Source organism: Motacilla alba, chromosome 1A (genome assembly GCF_015832195.1).
Source record: "Motacilla alba alba isolate MOTALB_02 chromosome 1A, Motacilla_alba_V1.0_pri, whole genome shotgun sequence".
Classification (NCBI taxonomy): domain Eukaryota; kingdom Metazoa; phylum Chordata; class Aves; order Passeriformes; family Motacillidae; genus Motacilla; species Motacilla alba.
The window spans coordinates 13,572,753-13,593,436 of NC_052031.1; the positions used below are offsets into that span (position 1 = coordinate 13,572,753).

The 20,684-nt window shown below is 41.8% G+C and overlaps 2 protein-coding genes across 2 annotated transcripts; one reads left to right on the plus strand and one right to left on the minus strand.

Moving 5' to 3' along the window:
* The first annotated feature begins 101 nt into the window (after positions 1–101).
* Positions 102–11,293, plus strand: RINT1 (RAD50 interactor 1). The gene is made up of 14 exons (XM_038154311.1): positions 102–371; positions 1,425–1,620; positions 1,785–2,026; positions 2,203–2,376; positions 2,454–2,603; positions 3,824–3,980; positions 5,807–5,917; positions 6,101–6,326; positions 6,912–7,049; positions 7,803–8,002; positions 9,188–9,402; positions 10,075–10,255; positions 10,339–10,457; positions 11,055–11,293. The coding sequence occupies exons 2-14, from the start codon at positions 1,444–1,446 to the stop codon at positions 11,266–11,268; spliced, it is 2,304 nt and encodes a 767-aa protein (XP_038010239.1). The 5' UTR covers positions 102–371; positions 1,425–1,443; the 3' UTR covers positions 11,269–11,293.
* Positions 11,294–11,887: 594 nt separating this feature from the next.
* On the minus strand, positions 11,888–13,700 carry EFCAB10 (EF-hand calcium binding domain 10). Its single transcript, XM_038154315.1, has 4 exons — positions 13,459–13,700; positions 13,176–13,340; positions 12,821–12,905; positions 11,888–12,301 (listed from the first exon to the last, which is right to left on the minus strand). The coding sequence occupies exons 1-4, from the start codon at positions 13,556–13,558 to the stop codon at positions 12,265–12,267; spliced, it is 387 nt and encodes a 128-aa protein (XP_038010243.1). The 5' UTR covers positions 13,559–13,700; the 3' UTR covers positions 11,888–12,264.
* Positions 13,701–20,684: the final 6,984 nt, after the last annotated feature.

The window sequence follows — 20,684 nt, forward strand, 5'->3', positions numbered from 1 at the left end:
CCGAGCCGGCGGGCGGGGAGCGGAGCTCTCGGGAGCGGCTCCGCGCCTGCGCCCGCGCTCCGTCACCCGCGGCGCTGCTGACGCGGCGGGGGTGGCGCGGCGGCCGCCGGGACTCGCGGGGAGCGCGCTGAGGGCTCCGGGCCGGCGGCTCCCGCGGCCCTCCCGGCCCCGCGGCGCCGTCCTGCGAGGGGAAGCGGCGGCTCGTCGGCCGGCGCCCGTGGCGGGGGAGGAAGGGCTCGGCGAGCCGCCGCCCGGCTGAGGGGCTGCCCGGCCGCCCGGCCCGGCCGCGGTCGGCGGCGCTTCGCTCGCTGCCTCCCGGAGCCCGCGGAGCCTTCAGGCGGCCCTTGGAAGGGCCCGGCCCTGTGGCCGAGGTGGGTGCTGAGCCGCGGGGCTGAGCAGCAGCTGCTGGGGGGATGCGCCCACAGACCTGCTCCTGTCTCGTGTAACCCGATCCTTTCCACTGAGTAGGAAAAGAGCAGCGTTTGGTTAGGTTTTTCCTGGTGTGTAGTGTTTCGATTGCTGCAAACAGGAATTTTACTGCTCTGCTTTCTTTATTCGATTATTCCTCTGCAGCACCCTCGGTCACCCAGTTTGCTCTGCCTGGTGCTCTCTATTGCCTCTGCAACTCTGGCTCATCTGCTGCACCACTTTCTCACTGCTGTTGTCAGTTTAATAGGGGTTTTAACTTCATTAAAGCTAGTAGCAGACGAAGTGCAAGTGTATCGGTTTTTATTTTTAAATACTGTTTTGAAGGTGACATGCAGAAGTAGAGGATTGAACCAACCAAACAGTTGTCATCGTTGCCTTTTTTGTTTCACTGTGAACATCCTCTTGATGTCACGTTTCTCTAGGTGCTGCCAAATGTCTGGATCAGCCAGTGTCTTTTATGTTATACTGTGGGGGGTTTGGGGTTTTTTTGGTAAATGTTTCGGTGATGTATTTGCTTTCCAAATTATTGTGAGGCCCACATGGAGACTTACTAGTAACACAACAGTCATGAATTGGTATCTCTGAAATTGCCTAAACTTGTGAAAAGGGAAAGTGGAAAATTATCATCCTTTGCATTTTACAATTTGTTTTTATATTTTTCATTACATTTTCTATATTATATATGTAGGAACTACATATTTCTTGAACTATTTTTAATAAAATTCATGCTTTTGGGGAAGGAAGAAATTAACAGATATATTTCTCTTTGGTAGTTAATATATAATAAATCATCAGTTGGATATGTCAGCGAAGTTTTATCTGACTTCAGACTTAAGCCAGCAAGTTGTCTCACTTAAAGCAGTATAATTCATGAATATGGCATTTCAGTCTCAGTTTAAATTTAACTGCTCAGCTTTTCATGGAGTTTTGTTCCTCAATAGATAATATTTGTTTGTGCTGTCTTAGTGTTGGCTGATTAGAAATTGTTTACTCAGTATTGCAGAGAAAGAAACCATGGCAAGCATTGCTGTTAGAAAGAAAGAAGTCACTAGAGATCTAGACCACTGTGATATCCCATACTATGTTTCTGAATTTGTGGAAAGAGAACTTGGAAATGACTATGATTCCCTGGGGAAGCTAGACAGCCTGATTGAAAAGCTATCTGAAAACAAAAAGCACTTAGAAGAACAGGTAAGCATCTTTCTGTTTCATTTTTTTCTCCTTCTGAACATGCTGTATGACTGATTGAGACTATGAAACTAAATGAAATGTATCAGTGGGCCTGATACACAGTGGCACTGCTCTACACAGTGCAGGGCTTTCATGTCTGCCTTAATACATCTCTGTCCATGCAGGTACTTACAGTTTCGACAGAAGTCCCTAAAAGAATTCAGAATGCCTTAAAGAATGCAGAAGATTCCAAAAAATCTCTGAGTCAGCTTCTGGAGGAGGAAAGTGTTCTGTCTGAGTCCATCAGTAGCCATGTGCTGAAAGCTCAGCCATGGATGGAGGATCTGGATGTGCTGATAGGTCAGGTGGAAGAGATCGAGCGACACCTGGCCTACCTCAGGTGGATTTCTCGCATAGAAGAGCTGAGGTAGTTTCTGAGTGCTGTATGTATGTTCTGAGACTGGGGACTTTTAATAAGGGACTTATCCCCTTATTAAAATATTTTAAATTCAAGAAAGTTTTGTCTTTACTTTTCAATATCCAAATGATTCTATTCTGTTCTCATTAATGAATATTTGGCCTTGTCTTTTATGTGTTTTATAGTGATAGCATTCAGCAGTATCTGATGACCAACAATGTTCCAGAGGCAGCCAGTACTCTAGCATTCATGGCAGAACTGGATATTAAACTTCAGGAGTCATCTTGTTCTCATCTTCTTGCTTTTGTGAGATCCACTGTTAAATTCTGGCATAAAATCCTTAAGGACAAATTGACTAGGTAAGAGAGATACCGTGACTCCCTCATCTTTACGTTGTGCTGTCAGTTGGTGTCCAAGTGCTTCTTTTGTGTTGCAGTGACTTTGAGGAGGTGCTGACGCAGCTCCGCTGGCCCTTTGTGGGGCCACCTCAGTCCCAAGCATTTGGCCTTGCTGCACCAGCCAACGCTCCTGAGGTGTACAGCAACTTGGAGATGCTGTTCTGTCAGCTTCTGAAACTGCAAACCTCGTATCCTTTCAAATTCTTGCGGTGTATTTTAGCAAGAATAACGACTGTTAGAGATGCACATTCTCAAGGAGAATGATTTAAAATTTTATTCTCCCTAAAGACAGAAGATAATTTAGGTTACTTTGTATTAACATTAGAATGTTGTGGCGATTTGGTTTTGGTTTTTTTTTGGTTTTGTTTTGTTTGGGGCTTTTTTGTCATTTGGGAAATGCCAATTGCCAAAGTTGTTCCTTTTGTCAGTAGCAACATTTTAGCTCCAAGTCATCAGATCCAGTGCTCTCATGGTAGCTGACGTTTCAGGTTGCACGAGGGTTTGGCCTTACACTGTTTGGAACCATTAGCCATGCATGTTAATGAAAAAATGGTGATGTGTGTTTTGTTAGACACAGTTCATGCTTTTCTTTTTATAGCCTTATGTGACATAACCTTTAATCACTTTAATATGTCCCACCCCAGAAGGAAAAAAAGGGAAAACATACATGTATTGGAAGGAGACTTTACAAAAAGGGGAGACTGCAGGAGGATTTCTGTTGTGCAGCAATCATAGTCTGCCTTTGAGGTTGCTCAGAGGGCACTGCTGCTCGTTCTGTCCCTGATTTTTATGAATTAAATAATTCACAAAAAATCAGTTAAAACTAAAGCTCAACTAAGCTTGTGTGTGTGCATTTGTGTGTGTGCATGTGTGTTGTGTGAGAGAGAGACTGTGGCTTGTGGCTGCCTTTTTTTTTTTTTTTTTAATCACATAGTGGAAAGATGCAAGGCCATTGTGCACAATCCTGACTTGGTAACAATTTTGGTTTGGCAGAGTGGCTCACTTAAATTCATTACATGAAAATGGGAAATCATGTGTTGCATTTATTAATCCCAGGAGTCTTTATCCTCCTTTAACAAATATGAATAAGTGTGTCTCTTGGACAGCCACTGTGTTTGTTTCAGACAATGGTGGTTTGCTGGGTTCTTACAAGTTTCCTAAATCAAACAGACTTAAGGGACATGTATTGTCATTGAATAAATAAACCCTAAAGGCCTGAGTTGTATTTAATACTGCATAAAGTGGAATATTTTGAGTATCTTTTATAAGGAATTGTATTGTTTTCATAGTATTGCCTTCAGTCAATAGTGTAGAACTAAGCAGTGTTCATTTTTATAAACCTATTCTATTGAAATGGTGATGCTGGGGTAATTCAACACTTATGTCCATCCTTGACTGTCAATCTTAGAGATGAGCTGTTAACCAAACCCAAACAATTGCCAGAAAAGTACCCTTTACCCCCTTCACCACCAATCATCCTTCCAATACAGATCATGCTGAATCCTCTTCAGAAAAGATTCAAGTATCATTTCACTGGAAATAAACAAACCAATGTTCTTAACAAGGTATGGGAGAAAGTGGTTCGACATTCCTAAATTGCTTTGTAAACAACCTCTAGATTGCTGTGTTTAAATTGTATAGATTTCACATTTTCCAAAATTAGGATTCTTCAAAACTGTGCAGTTCTTGTGCCTGCCTAAGTGTGGACAGACATCAAGATAGCACTTGAGGACCTTTCAGAGACACGGGCATTTTCTCTAGGTGAGGCAAGATTTTTCCCTTGCCCAGATCCTTCATAAAGCATCACTACAATCTTAGACTGACTCCCATCTGTTCACAGGTTTTGATTAATTTCCTCTGTCTTGTTGCAAATGCTTTTGCACTGTTCTGTATTTCTTGAGTTCAAAGGCTGTGACTTTGATTTTTGGCACTGTGTTTTGCTACCTTCATGTAACTGAAAATGTTGGATATGAAATGTGATTAGTCGAAAGATACTGTTAAAGATCCTGTTAAATAGTTCTTTCTTTTTTTTAATGGGTTGAATTTTTTAATTGACATAAAACAAGAGATGCTGAGTTTATCAGTTGGAAACTGACTCGCTTTTTGTGTGAAGTGCCTTCAAAGACTGAAGATTTTTATCTGAGAATTACCACTGGAATGGGTTTCATTGCATTAATGCCACTGCAACATCTGGAGCAGAGTTTGAGAGCTGTTTTGTAACAGTCCTGTGGCACAAGTCTGCATATGATCACCATCTTGTGTAAATCTAAATACATTTGCAATCTTGACAGATGCTACTACAGAGCTTTTTAAAATACTGTTGTGTATGTTAGTGGGAAAGAGGTGTTTTAGATATGAAAAGAAATTATTTTAAAAGCAAATGGAAAATTTATGTTCAAGACATTGAATTTGCAAACAACAATAGGTGAACAACTATTTTAAAAAGGAAAACTTATTAAGATAATGTTACAGGGAATCTAGTGTCAGGTCAGAAAGATATTTCAACAGGGCATTGCTGAAATTTGGTTTGGGTTTTTTGGATTGGGCTTTGGGGTTTTTTTGTTTAGTAATTACTTGGATAATGCAATAAAGAAAATAACAATGTAAAATATTTAAAAGACAGCAACCTGGACAAGATTAACAGTATTTCAGAGGAGAGGCTCAGAGTTCACAATGACCTTGCCCAGCTGGGGAAGGACTGTCAAAAAACCCCAGCAACCCAAGCATGATAAAATTAATAAGACAAGTGAAAATGAATACAGAGGTGAGAAACAGACACACAGAATGTGAGTGCACCTCAGCAGAAGGTTCTTTAGCTGTCTGGAGTGAGGAAACAGGAACTGCTTCCAGTTGCACTAACTCTGAAAGAAGTGTTCATCAAAACCTGCAGCCCATATTTTTAGATGTGGAAACTTGAAAAAGCTTAAAGGCATTAAAATGTGAAATGAGAAGGTGATAGATTCCTCACTTCTGGGGGAAGGTGGGGCAGAGGTTAGGTACAATAGCAATAGGAGCAGAGCTTTTCTCAGGAGCACATCCTTTTTGTTGTACCAAGAAATAAGGGCCACACAGGAGAACAGGAAGATGTATATGAAGCAGAAACAAGGCTCTCAGGAGAAAGAAAGCAGTAGAGAAGGGGAAATAAAAATGGAACTTTTGTTGAGAAACAAAATATTTGGTACATTTAAGACAACGAAAATCCAGAAATATTTTTCTGACAATGCTTTTATATAAATGAAAGTTAAGTAAAACACAGTGAAAGACTTGTGTGACCTGAGATCAAGAGAAAGCAGGGAAAGAGCTGTATTTTTAGAAATTTGTTCTAAAATACTAGTAGCACTTGAATAAATGTTTGGATGCATTTAATAATTTTGTTTCTTTTTTAAATAAGCCTGAATGGTATTTAACACAAGTCCTTATGTGGATTGGAAATCATTCAAAGTTCCTTGATGACAAAATCCAGCCAATACTGGATAAGGCAGGATCTTCAGTGAATGCTGGGGTAAGTAATTTAATGGTTTTTAAATGTGAATATAGACATCTAAGTCAGCTTCTGATAGATATTTGGCCCATTTCCACTGAAACGTCTATGTGGTGGGACTTAGTCTAGTAGCAGTTTCTTGTGTACATGTTTGCACATGCCAGTACTTCCTGTCTCTGACATTCACTTCTTTCCTTTCCAAAGCTTGAATTCTCTCGTGCTCTAGTAATGCTGATTTTGGAGAAGTTGGCTGCTGATATCCCCTGCCTGTTGTATGATGATACACTCTTCTGTCACCTCGTGGATGAGGTCCTTCTATTTGAGAGAGAGTTATACAGCATTCATGGTTATCTCAGCAGCTTTCCCAGCTGCATGCATATTCTGTCCGAAGAATCCTGCTTCCAAAGGTGGCTGACAGTGGAAAAAAAATGTAAGACTTTCAGTGCATTTTGTTGGCCTTTATATTGCACAGTCAGAAAGTATGTGTCTACTTACACGGCTACCCTTCTTAAATGGGATCAGTCACTTGGATAGGGCTACTACCAAAAATATACGTATTTTTATGCTCTGTAATTTTTCTGAATAAAAATGGATTAGGTTTCAACAGTGCCTCTGTATTTTGTGGGACTCTTGCCCCTAAGCAATGCAATCAAGTAGGCTTATTTTTAGACAAATGTTATGTGTGTGCAGACAGAGATGGACTTTAAATTGAAATAAGGGCAAAGAACTAGTTTTTGAGAAATGAAGAAGAAATACATTGGAAAAGAGCAAGCCAACTATTAAAAAACAAAACCAACCCCCAGTCAATTCTGGCATTTAACTCTGTTAACAGTGTTACAAATTCAGATACATTGAAGCTGGGTATGTATGAAATGAGTTGTCAGTAGTTTTTATAAACTGAAAATGCAAAATTTAATTTACTAGAGATAAGGCTTTTATGTTAGTATATTTTAGAGGGGCTTCTGTTAGTTTTGTTTTTTTTTTAATTAAAAACTTAAAGATTTTTGTATCTCAGTTGCTCTTCAGAAAATGGACTCTATGCTTTCATCAGAGGCTGCATGGATATCACAGTACAAAGATATCACTGATGTGGATGAAATGAAAGTTCCAGACTGTGCTGAAACCTTTATGACTCTCTTGTTAGTTATAACAGGTAATTATATCTATGGGCATTGCTCTTGTGTGTAATGAACAGTAAAAAACCTTCAGCTAACAGATTTCTTTACTAAATAGTTTACTAAATATTCATAGTTAGCAGTAGCCACCAAATGATCTTGCAAATTTGTGATGTTTGCAGTTTAATAAAAACTTTCTGTTCATTTAGTATTTTGGACACTAGCTCATGCATGAATAATCTTGACCTAGTGACATGTTTGCAAAATAATAATTATAAATATATGTTTGATATTTACCGTATTCTCTCATAGTTGGCAGAATATGATTTGTTGCAATTCAGTAACAAATCCTAATAGTCCTTTTGAATCTGTGTCAATTAAGAAGCTATTAAGTAACTTCTCTTTTTTTGCAACAGTACATAATAGCCAGTATGTTTTCAGGAGACCATTGCATCTTCAATGGCTTTGTCTTTCTCTGTGTGAGGATGCTTTACGGCCACGCTGGAGGGTGTGGTATCACCACGCATTGCCTCAAATGTTAGAGTACAAACTGCTCGTGGAATCAGGAGGGGGTAGAAGGTCATTGCATGTTTAGCTTTTGCATGGGCAGTTTCCCTGAAAACATTGAAATACTGGCTGGTTTAAATGCTGTCATTTAAGTACTGACTATATGATGCTCTCATATGTGTGATGTGGTGCATGTATGTACCCGATGCCTGTGATGTTTCCTTTTGAAAAGCTTTTTATTTAGTGTTGGAAAGCCTAAAAACATTTTATTAATGTCTTTCCAGACAGGTATAAGAATCTTCCAACAGCTTCCAGAAAACTCCAGTTCCTGGGCCTACAGAAGGAGTTAGTTGATGATTTCAGGATACGATTAACTCAAGTGATGAAGGAAGAGACAAGAGCTTCCTTAGGATTCCGATACTGTGCAATCCTTAATGCTGTTAACTATATAGCAACAGTGCTGGCAGACTGGGCTGACAATGTAGTAAGTAAATATTCTTCTTTAGGAAAAAATATATTTTGAAATGGACTTGGGATGTTTGTTTCATAACAAACATTTTCTTTTCAGCACTTTTTGGGTGTATTCAAGAGAATTAGTTACTGAAAAAGAATGAACATTTGGATTTAGTAAAAGATGTATAAATAAGGAAATATGGACAGGTTATTGTTTGAGGCCTAAGCTGCTAATTATAAACTTTCTAGAGAAATGCAGAGAGAGCCTGGGAAATGGGATAATCTGAAGAGACCAAAAAAAATAGTCTCTTTTACATGCTTTTTATTGGAAAAAAAAAAAAAAAGTGAATTGATTTTGGAGATCTCTGAACCAGAGCAGCAGCCCTTGCCTGGTGCTGGAACTCCTCCCATGGCAGGAGAGCTTGGAAAGATCCCATGTGTGTATCTGTGTTGCAGCACAGTTCAGGTTCAAGGCCTCTCTCACTGATAACTGGGGATTAGTGACTGCTGTACAACAGCCTGCTGGCAGCACAGCCTAGTGAGGAGTTTCAGCTTTTTTGCAGCTATTGGTGCTGAAGGTCAAAAAACCTTTAACCCATGGAGTGTGCAGAATAAGGCATTGTGTGGGCTGTGGGCAGCCTCCAAATTCTTACTGTCTTCACAGGAAGCTGTGGCTCTAGCAGGGGATCATCTTGACGTGATAGGACAGCAGCCTTCATGTTGTATAAGTGCATCTACCAGTGTCCTGATCTGCTTAAAAGCAAAACCAACAAGCTGTTACCACAATGTCACATTGATCTCGATAAACTAAATTCATTTTCTTGCTGTTGTCAGCACAGTAAATTTATGATTCAATGAATAGTCATTGCTAAAAAAAAATTACTATTAAAGTTTAATTTTGCAAATCTTAAAGAGGCCAAAGTAGGGTTTTTTAAAAGCATGCTGCTGTCAATCTTAAAATATCTTTTCAGTATTTCTTTAGATCTGTTCCTTTACCTATCTGCTGTTGTATCTGAAACTTGTATCAGTTCCATCACTAGGATTAAACCACCATGTTTTGTTTTTCACTAAATCAGGACCAGAGGGAAGGATAAGAAAGTGTTATAAAAATCTTAAATGTGCCAGAGGAGAGTGTTTTCTACAACTGTGTCTAACGAAGTACCAATGAAAAGTACAAGGAGTAAGATGATTTTCTGTGGTGTTCCTCTCTGTCTAGTTCTTCTTGCAGCTGCAGCAGGCTGAGCTAGAGGTTTGTGCAGAAAGTGACACCATGAGCCAGCTCCAGCTGGGACAGCTGGCGTCCATGGAGAGCTCTGTCTTTGATGACATGATCAACCTCCTGGAGCGCCTCAAGCATGACATGCTGGCACGACAAGTAGATCATGTCTTCAGAGAGGTCAAAGATGCTGCAAAGCTGTATAAAAAAGAGAGGTGATTCTGTTTATTAATCTCTTTGCATATTACAGGATTATTTCCTGTTAAAAATATTGAGGTAAGTAAAGGCAAGAATAGATAATAGGCAGTATTTTTTTCTGCAGTAGGAAAGCTGCAGGGTAGTTAAGTTCTGGAAAATTCTCTTTATTCTTACCTGGGGACCATTGTCATGCTATGTTTTCTAAAGCAGTTCCTAAAGTTAGTTTTCTAAAGTAAGTGGATGTATTAGTTAAAAACCCTAGGAAATATTCTGGATCATTCTAGTTTTCTATTTTCAGCAGGAATTATTATCTTCATAGTAGTATTGAGGATTTTATGCTAAATGGCCTGTCATGACTGTTCTGTCTTAACAGACTCCTAGGGCTTCTTGAATATTTCCTTCTGAGTGGAATTTCTGAAGTACTTAATAAAAGAAATAGAACTCAATGATTTTTAGATTAGATGGGGTTCCTTAGAATGACATGTTCAGAGATTTATAAGCAGGAGTTTAACATTAAATGAAATTCAAACACAGCATTAGACTGATAACTTTAGATTAGAAATGGGAAAGGATTGTCTCTGAAACGTAGTAAATGGGTAAGAATTTTTTTTTAAAGGGTAATTTTAACTCCAGTTGTTGTAACATGAATAATTTCATTCGAATGACTGCAGTGCAATGGTTTCTTTTAGGTGGCTGTCTTTACCCTCTCAAGCAGAGCAAGCAGTGATGTCTTTGTCGAGCACGGCGTGCCCGATGCTGCAGACACTGCGAGACCGTCTGCTGCAACTGGAGCAGCAACTCTGCCACTCACTGTTTAAAATCTTCTGGCAAATGCTTGCAGAGAAAGTGGATCTGTACATCTATCAGGAGGTGGGTACCAGTGTGACCTGTGCAATGCCATGAAGGTGCCAGTGACTGGCTTTAACAGCAGATGCACCTCTTTGTGTTTGTAGATCATTATGGCAAACCATTTCAATGAAGGAGGAGCAGCACAACTCCAGTTCGACATGAGTCGGAATTTGTTCCCCCTATTTTCACATTACTGCAAGAGGCCAGAAAACTACTTCAAGCAGTAAGTAGGCAAACTTCTGATCTACTGGAATTTCAGAAGTGAGTGTCAAGAGAAATGTAAGTGTTCTATTTAAAACCAAGATCTTTTTGGTTAGTTTTGGTCCACACTTCAAATGTGTGGATCATTTATGCGTCTGATGTTTTCAACTAGGAAAGCTGATTCTGCAGCATGCACTCAGACAGCAACAGACTGTGGCATGTGTCTTGGAGTATTTTGTGCACTCAGGATATCTAGATAAAATTATGGAAGGAATATTAAGTAGCACAAACCTCTGAAACTGGGGCCAAAGAAACTAGTCAAAGATACAGTTACAACACAACAAACTTTATTGTTAGAAGGACTACTTTAAACTATTTTCCTCCTCAGGTTTGCCTTGTGAGGCAGTCTAGTTGCTGTCAGGGATGAGAAGCTGCTACTTTATTTCTGGTTAGTCTATTTCACTAGCCCACAGTCTCCTAAATAGTCCAGCATCAAAATCCTCAGCTAATTTGAGCTGAAATCTGAATATTTTTAAACCAACATGGAGCATGGAAGGGTTTTTGTTACACTTAAATTTGTGCTGCTTATATTAATTAATCCATGTAACTTTTCCTCTAGCATAAAAGAAGCCTGCATTATCCTGAACTTGAATATTGGCTCTGCCTTGCTTCTGAAGGATGTCCTGCAGTCAGCTTCAGAAAATGAACCATTAAAGCCAAGCCAGCCATCTGCAACAGCAGCACTAAACGAACTTGGAGTTTATAAACTGGCTCAAAGGGATGTTGAGATTCTTCTCAGTTTGAGAGCTAATTGGCCAAATACAGGAAAATAAAGACTTCTTCAGAAATGGTTAATAACTTGGTCTAGAATACTTATTCCAAGTGAAAGCAAAGCGAATATCTTGTAATGGACTTATTTTTTTCATTTCTGTATGCTGAGAGATTGTTTTAATTGAATCTTATGCCTTACTGGTGTTGAACTGTGCAGATCTTATTTTGCATGGCCACCTTGCCATTGCATTTGGAAGCTAAAACTGTTCATCTCTAAGGAACAGTGCCTTGTCTGCATCATTCTGAGGAACACAGAGTATTTACAGTGTAAATGCATTTTTGTACATTGTGGGCTAATGTTCCCTATGAACTGGTCAGTCTTCAGTTAAACACAGCTGTTTTATATCTCCAAATTCCAGGTAATGGATGTTCTGTATTAAAATGTATATAATCAATGCAGAAGGAAGGAATATGTCACTGTTTTCTTCATACAAATTAATTTTCTTTTACAAAAAAAAATCGCCTAATTTTTAAACAAAAGTTTTTCCTTATAAATTGCATATTGTGTGCTAAGTTTGAAAATACCACTTGGAAGTGCTACCTGCATTTACATGTGGACATTTGCCATAACTTGTTGAAGTTGTTTTTTCCTTAAAAATACCCAAAAAGCAAAACACAGCATAAGCCCAAAAACCAACTTTTATTTTATTCAGTGCTAATGAGCCAACAGGTAACAAATCCTTTACTGTAAACTATAACCTGAAGGAGGAAATGCCAAAATACTATCTCAGTAGCAAAAGAGCTCTCTACTTTTTTTTTAAACCATCTAATTGTATTAAGAACAGCAATTGTTAACTATACTCCCTCCAGTGCCTGCTGGACATGCACACGTTCTCATCACTTGTCCTTTTCAGATGATTGCTCCACTGAAGGGCAGGGAACATGAGAAAAAGAGAAAAGAGAGTATTGCTTAAAATCGACTCTTCACAGCTGACAAACCAGAAGAAAAATCAGGGAAGATGCCTGTTTTTAATATATATAGCAGACCACTGCTCAAACTAATACACAGACCAGCTCTCCAGCATCTTTTTCTTCCTAAGACAGAAAAATAAAATCTCTAGTTAGATAATGAGGATAATTAGTTCCTTACCTTTCAGTGATTGCAACAGTTAATAAAAAAATTCCTCCTAGAACCATACCCTGACTGTGAGGAACTATCTGAACCTATTTCATCTCCAGCTGTGCTACCACCCCTGACAAAGAACAGGGTCTCACTGGCCCACATTTCAAGATCAGTATTTTAACCCCTGGGCTGCCTGATGAGCTTCACTCTGCCCTGAGGGGCAGGTACTGTGAGAGGATCCTGAAACTGAGGGGGTGGAGGACACGAGTTTGCTTCACCTCACAGCAAGGCAAGAAGGTCAGGCAGTAACTGACCACTTCTTTTAACCTTGCAATGCAAACTGACACAATCAAGCTCAAACTAGCAATTAAACCATCTGTTAATTATGTAGCTTTGTAAATAAAAAATAAATCTCAGTAAAATATCTCCTACACATATGTCCTCCCCCCCAAAAAAAAAACCCCAAACACCACAATTTCAATTAAACTTACACTCCTTCCTTGAATTCATCCAGTGTGATCTCCACATCATCTTCTAGCTCCAAATCCTCAGTGCTCAGTCCCAAAGTTTTAAGGGCTAAAGTTAACACAAGAGAATTTCTTATGCGCGTCTTTGGAAAGACAGATTTAAATTAAAATTTAAAGGTGCCTAGATCGAACAGAAGGTAAACGTGTGTAGCATAACATGTAACTTAAACATAGGAAACTTAACCACATGTCACTTTTTTCAACTTTCCAAGTCGTGTGGGCAGCTATGCGGATAATCTCAAAGTATACAGATGGGTAATTTTGAAAGTATTTTATAGTTCTGGGTAAGCGAACGGTTCGGTGCGGCAGGCGGACGCACCTTCCCTGTACTGCGCCGGCCTGATGGAGCCCTGGCCGAGGACATCCAGCAGGCTGAACATGGCGTCCACGTTGGCCTCGTCCATCAGGAACGGGTACTCGCCCTCGGCTCGCCTCCCGGCCTTTACCCGCTCCAGCACCTGGATCAGGAACTCGCGTGGCCGCTCTGCAAGGAGGTCAGAGTGCCCGCGGGCACCGGGCCTCAGCCGGGGAGCGAGGCCGCGCCGCCCCGCTCGCCGCCCCCGCCGCCGCCCCGCTCTCGCCGGGGCCGGGCCTGCGCGCACCGGGGCGGTGGAAGAGCAGCAGCGCTCCGAGGCGCTGCAGCAGCTCGGGCAGCCGGTGCCGCCGCAGGTACTCGCGGCTCTGCTCCTCGCCCGCCGCCATCCCGCGCTGCCGGGCGGCGTGAGGGGGCCGGGAGCTGCGCGGGCACGGGCGGGAGGAGGGCGGGCAGAGGAGCCCGCAGCGCTCCGGCCGCGGGACGCTCCGCTGGGGCCAGCGGGAAGGGGGAAGGAAGAAGTGAAGCGACTTTGCTGGAAGTCGTCACGTTGGCGCCGGAACAGCCGCGCCTCGCTCCCCGCCGGGTCCCGGCTCCGCGCTGGTTCGCGGAGAAGGCGAATGAGGCGCGGTGCTTTGAAACACGCACGCAGGTGTCGAGGGCCTGTCAGTCCGCAGAACACTAATGACAGCCCCTCTCAATGCATGTAAATGTCTCAAAAACTGGAGCCAAGAGGATGTGCCAGACTCATTTCAGTGGTGCCAGCAACCGGACGGGTAGCCTTGGCCATAAAACAAAACACAAGAAGGTCCACCTCACCTTGAGGAAGAGCTTCCTTGCGTTGCGGGTGGCAGAGCACTGGGACAGGCTGCCCAGGGCGTCGCGGAGTCTCCCTCTCTGGAGACATTCCAAAGCCGCCTGGATGTGCTCCGGTGTCACCTGCGGCAGGGACCCTGCCTGAGCAGCGGGGCTGGCCGGGATGATCTCCAGCTCCCTCCCAACCCGGAGGGTTTGTGATGCTGTGTTCTCACCTCCAGCCGCGTCTCCTTCCACCGGCGGTGCCACCTTCTTCACCTCCCACCGGCACTGCCCTGGTTCATCCCCGCCGTGCGAGGGGCTGCCAGGATGTTCCCCGTGTTCTGCACCCTTACGAGGGGCAAAAGCAGTGGCCAGCAACTGAGAGTAAGAGAGTGTACATTTTAAAACCATTGTTGAGTCTTGCAACGTAGCCTGTGCAAACAGAGAAGAGACATCAAAGAAGCTTCTGACTGTACTACCCACTGCTAATAACCACATTCAAGTAAAGCATCCCACTGAAAAAAAAAAAAAAAGGGAAATCTACAGCTATAACTCTCTGCCATCAAATAAAATCAGACAATTATAAATGAGCACATAGTAAAGCAGAATAGTATTCCTGTGAAAAGTCTAGTACTAGATATATTTAACTATTTGCCAAAACTAAAATAGCACAAGACATTAATAGAATTCACTTACTTTTTTCTTAGATAAAGTGGGAGAAAGGCAGCATCCAAAGCTGCAGAGATTGTACAGCCGTGTGCTGTCTGTATTCTCTGTTATTTTAAACTGACTATGCTACCTGCTTTCAGTCTCAATTAAGGCTAGAGGAACTGTAGGTTTCTAACAGTTGTCTCTTATGACAGTTGCCAGGCAGTGATGGAAACCTTTTCCTGAGTAAAACATTCCATAGTTACTCAATCCATGCCTGCATTTGTCTTTCTATGCCTTTCTGCAGAGTTTGCAAAGCATTAGCAAAATTTTTTCCTAAAAAAAGAGCCATAGGAGAAAGTGTAGCTTGAAATGTGGAGAAGTATAAAGATGTGGAAAATACATTCTTGAAAATGAGAACATAAGGATAGGAAGATTGACAGGAAAAGAAGGAGCAAGTGAAATACTGGTAGGTAGGTAGGTAGGTCAGTGCTTGGATCAAGGAAACCAGCATCTGGAAAAGGGTGTTTCTCCTTTAGTAGTCAACAAAGATAAACAGTACGAAATACATGTTAAGGCTAAAACTTTAAGAATAAGCACAGGAATTACAGATTTAAGTGTGTCTCCCTGAGGAATGGTTAAAAAAAAATAAAAATCACTGAACAGAGCAAATCCCAATTTGATTTACAACAAGAAATGTATTTTTATAAAAATTATTTCACTGTTAGGGAAGCACAATTTATTTACTTGAAAAAATACTCTGATAATGAATCATGCACTTATTATTTACATAATAAATTATTATTCTCAGTTCATATAATGATAGTACCAGCTATATATAGGGATCCTAAAACTATGATATTTCAGGATAATTTGTAAGGAGCTCCCATGGGCTATTGTAAAGGAAACTGAACTTCTGGTGGCTGAGAAAAACAGGATTTGACAAACATCTGGAAGTATTCTGGTTCCATTATGGAGATGCTGCTAAATAAGTTTTAATAAGGAACTAAAGGACCAAATTATTTTCATCTATTTAAAGCATCCTTGTTATATAAATTAGATTTCTTTAAAAGGCTTAATACCTGTTGTGATAGAAGCTGAGCCTTCTTCAGAATATCACTAGTAATTTAAGCCTTTTATCTAATTTAATGGGGCTAAATAGACTACCATGAGCCTTTAAGGGTTGTAATGAAGAGAAAGAGGGGCTGCAGGTCAGATATGCAGCTGGTTCCAGAACAACCATTTGTCTTGCAGGGGAAAACAGGCAGATGGACGTGTTCTTTCAAACGGGAGTGTCAGGAGACTGAAGTCTTGGGCTATGGGAAAAGACAGGAGCAATACAGGCTGGGAAAGATCCCTAGATGTGCCACAGGCTTCCTGTGCACACAGCTGCTGGGAGCAGCTCCTTGAAGGCTTCACTTACCTCTGCTGCTCCCTGGCATGAGCATTGGGAAGCACTCTGCTGGGGAGCAAAGGATGAGCTGTAGGGATCAGTGCTGTCATTGCTGTAGCTGCTTTGGAAGAGCTCCACTGCAGCTTCCCTCTGTGTGTCCCCAAGGACTTCCAAGGTACAGGTGAGTTCCTCATCAGGGGATTTTACATTATACATTTACAGAGGAAAGTGCTCAGCTACAGAAATATTGAGCTTCTGAGTATTAATTATCCCAACAACCAGAAACACTTTTTTGTTGTTTTTACTGCACAGAACAGCAGAATAATTAAGTTGAAATTGTCCTCTGGGGATCATGTGGTCAACTCCCTTTCCTCTTCAAACTGGGCTAATTTCAAAGAGCAGCTCAGGTTGTTCACAGCCTTGTCAAGTTTTTACAGTCTCCAGAATGGAGACTCCCCAACAGCATTTGCTCCGTGTTCCAGTGCTCAGCTGCACAGGAATGGTACCAGCCTGTATCCTTGAATCAAGCCCAGCTTTTCCCACAGAGACGCAGGATAAGCAGTCCTTCACTCAGACACCCTGGGGATGGCACCTCACTGCTCAAACTGTGCCCAAAGCTCTGAGCACAGAGCTCTCCAGTTAAAAACTGGAGCAAAGGTAGCAATGAGTGTACCTCTGTCACCTCCCTGTCCTCTGTCACTGGGTTACCTACCACATGTCCCGGGGCCCACATTTTATTTACTTTTCCTTCCATGTTAATGTACTGGAGGTGTCCTTCACATCCCCCCCTAATTCCGACTCCAGCTGAGCTTTGGCTTTTCCTGTTTCTGTTTCAGCATGCCTGGGCAGTGTTTATTCCTCTAGGGTAGTCCACCCCTGCTTCCACAGTCTGTGTACTTGCCTTATGCCTCTGATTTTGTCAGGAGCTCTTCATTCAGCCATGCTGGCCTTCTCCCATGTCTGCTCAGCTTGCTGCAGATCACAACGGACTGTTCCTGTGCTTCAGCTAGCTCTCCTGGGCCCTTGAGCTCAGTCTCCTGCGGGATTCTGCCAACAAAATGTCTGCAGGAGACAAAGCCTGCTCTCCTGAATTCCAGGATTGCAGTTCAACTATTTATCTTCCTCACTTCCCTCAGAATTGTAAGCTTTGCTACATTGCAGTCACTGCTGCCAAGGCTGCCACCAGTGTCAGTGCTCCCAGCAGCCCTTCCTTATGTGTGAATAGCACGTCTAGCATAGCCCCACTCGGCTTGTTGAGCTCTTCTGTCAAAAAATTGTCCTTGATGAACTGCAGAAGGAGCTGGATCACCACTTGTGCCATCCCAGTCCTCTCCACAAGAACAAGAGCCCATAGTCATCAGTCTAAGCTGGGAAGGTTGGCTTTTTTTCCCTTTCCCCCAGTCAGCTGCAAAATAAAGGCAAAACCTGCCATCAGAAATCATGTACTGGGAAAAATAAATCAGGAATTACAAAAATACTTCTTGTTTCTGAGTCAGGGAGAAGAATAAGTCACAACATGCCCTGATTGATATCAGAAGACTTTACTGTGACAGAACTGTCCACTTCTCAGTTGGCTGAAAAGCCACAAAACTGATTTCCTGGAACTATTCCTGGAATTATGGTTGGACTCCTGCTGAAGGCAAAGGGGAAAAAAGAAGTTACTTGAGCAGGAGCCTGCTTTCTTTGAGATGCACAGTATATTTTGCTGTGTAAGCAGGGCTCTGAGCCCATAGCTCTCCAAAGCACAGATGCTTTTATTGCAGCAGTGTCTGTAGAATGAGTTCACACTACACAGGGTGAGAGAGATCAGAGGTCCATCTCCATCGCCTTCGTGTCTCTGACACCCCATAGTTCAAATAGGCATTTTCAGCAACAAAAAGGTGGGCATGCAGTTAGGAAGCAGAAATATGGATTGTGCATCTCCAAAGGTTCGTGTTTCTGAAGAGTAACCCCTGTCTTTTCCTGTACATGATTGCAAATCCACACATCTGCTCTAACTGTGGTCACGTCAGTCGGTACTTTGTAAAAGCAGAGTTACCAGGAAGACCACTCGGTGTTACAAACACAAATCCCAAAGAAAAGTAACGTGGAAGGAGTAGCTCAGGGCAAGATTATAAAAACAACAAAAACCCCAAATGCCCAAGAAACCACACCACAACCCCCCCAACTGATTATGGATCAAAATAAGAGCAAACTAAAGAAAAAGGAAGGAAAATAATTGCAATTTAAGAGTGGAGCTGACCAGAAGGGAAGGTTTCTTGTGTAGGCTGTTGAGAACAGCTTAGAGCTGAGGCAAGATATATATACATAGATATATATATATATTCTGCAGCTGCAGTGGAAAAGGCAAAGACCTTGAGCCTGTGTAGTCATTTCCCAGTAGTGACCTATCTCGCTCACCTGTGCCACAGTGCTCCAAATCAGCACTGAGGAAATTTCCTGCTGGGAAGGGATGATGGTTTCTCTTCTGCTGGATGTCTCCTCCATCACCATTTCTTCTGCTGCCTCTGTCGGGCCAGGCTGGAAATGAGCTGACACAGACACAGGACGCCAAAGGGCTGCACTCGTGTCCATCAGGCCGTTCTTTGCACTGACACCAAAAGTCCTTCACACCTGTGGATTCTGTAAATGCACTTTGTCCATGATAGATAGCTTTTCTGAAAAACTCCCCTTGTAGTTCACATCAACCATGTTAGCAACTGCTCCAAGTGAATCAAACCCAGAGTGAATTCCAGAGCTCAGTATGTCACATTTGGGAAATGGGCAAAGGGCACAGCTGGAGGTTAGTGCCCCATCTCAAATCCCTACCGGTGTCTCTACCCTCAAGTCAAGTTCTCCTGGAACCTGATTATTATTGCTGGCAAACTTCTCCTAAAGCTCCTATTTTCCTTTCTGTAGGGACAACAGATCACAGACTAGAGCTAAATATTTTTGGGTCAGCCATAAACAACAAAACCCCCACACAAAAGAATCCAGCCTGTGCCATTTGTGGTGCATTACAAAATGAACAAGAGCTCAGCACCGCCCGCCGTGGATCCTCCAGGCAAAGGGCAGACTGGCACCTGCTGCTCAAAGATCAGCTTTAGCTTCTTCTACCTAGGAAAGCATCTTTTAAAAGAGATCTGCATTTCCTTTGAATAGTTGCTTTCAGGAAGTATTCAAGGAGCAAAACAGCATAGAAAGATTTGCATGAAATAAACATTCTTGTGTTCTGAAGTCTGAATGTGTTGTATGACTCTCCTCCAAATATTTCTGGAATCAGTATTTGGCATTTTTTCCAATTGTGAGTCCTGACAGATTTGGAAGAATAAAACAGATCCTGGTTGCACACAGCAATGACTTCCTTCTAAAATAAATAGTTCCTGGTAAAAACAGAAGCATAAAAATGAGAGTGCAATGAATAATGAAGTTACAGTGTGATCTGCTTCCCTCTAAAGTGGCTGGTATTTAGAGCACGTTAGAGAATACGAGGAGTGCTACAAGCAAAACACTTGTGCATAACCAAAAAAAGAAGGGGAAACCCAACTCCAAATATGAGAACAGCTTATAGATCATTCCAACAAACCCCAAAGAGCTAAAAAACTTCATTTTTGGGTAGTCAGGGGTCTTCAACCTTTGCTGGTCATAGGCAGTGATGGCAACCATCTATCATATCAGCCATATTCTGTTTACTCGGCTGTAGTTTTAATTTCTAAAGGCCGCTAGAAATAGCAAAGCATCTTATGAACACAGAGTTACTCTTTAGCTATACATGGAGACCACTTTTATCAGATGAAACTTCAGCATCTACTACTATTTAATGATATTAATTTTTTCTGTAGTGAAAAAGATAAACTAATGATAAAAAAAAGCTTTCAAAATACAAGTATCTAAGTATCTCAGATCAAGGCATTAACTGGACAGTAAAGAGGAAATTCAGGATTAGCTTTTGTGACAGGAATCAGAAAGTGCAAGACATTGCACAAAAAGCTGTTTACCTAGAAGGTAAAATTTCCCTCCTTCAATTCCCTTTTCCTGCAAGGCAGCCCAGCTTCCCATCTCCTCTGCCAGTTGTGAACGTATGCACACAAAATGCAGTTTGCAATCCAAATTGCTTGCTTTTAAAAAAGGTACTGCAACTGTGAGCATCCTCCCTACAGTATCTCCAACACAGTTTCCAGATGCTTCATAAAAGGAGCATGAAAATGCCCATCTTCCCCAGATTTGCAGAAGAGGGTGGCTGCGAGAGAAAAAACGGCAATTCTCTCTGCAGAGCTGTCGAGCCAATGAACAATTTAAGTCTCATTTGATCTGTAATTGGAACAGGCTTTGCACAGAACAAGAATCTTAACGCCTAGATAAGAGCTGCGGGTTTAGTATTTATGATGATAAAAAGACTGGTTATAAATTTGTACTGCCCATTGAAGTGAGAATTCCTAAATCTAGCAGCTGTAACAAAGTTAATTCTTACACTGATAAGGAATGAGAAAATGCATTCAGCTAAGCAAAGGAATTTAAAAATGGTTTCTCAGTGCAAAAAACCTCAGTAGCTGATCGCTGCGCGTGTTTTGACATGTAAATACAGAAATATTTTAGACATGAATGCCAAAAATAATCCCAGGGCAATTCAGCCCTGTACAGAAAGCTGGGCAGCTTCTGAACTACCGTGGAATTCTCAGTGCAGGGCATCTGCAAAG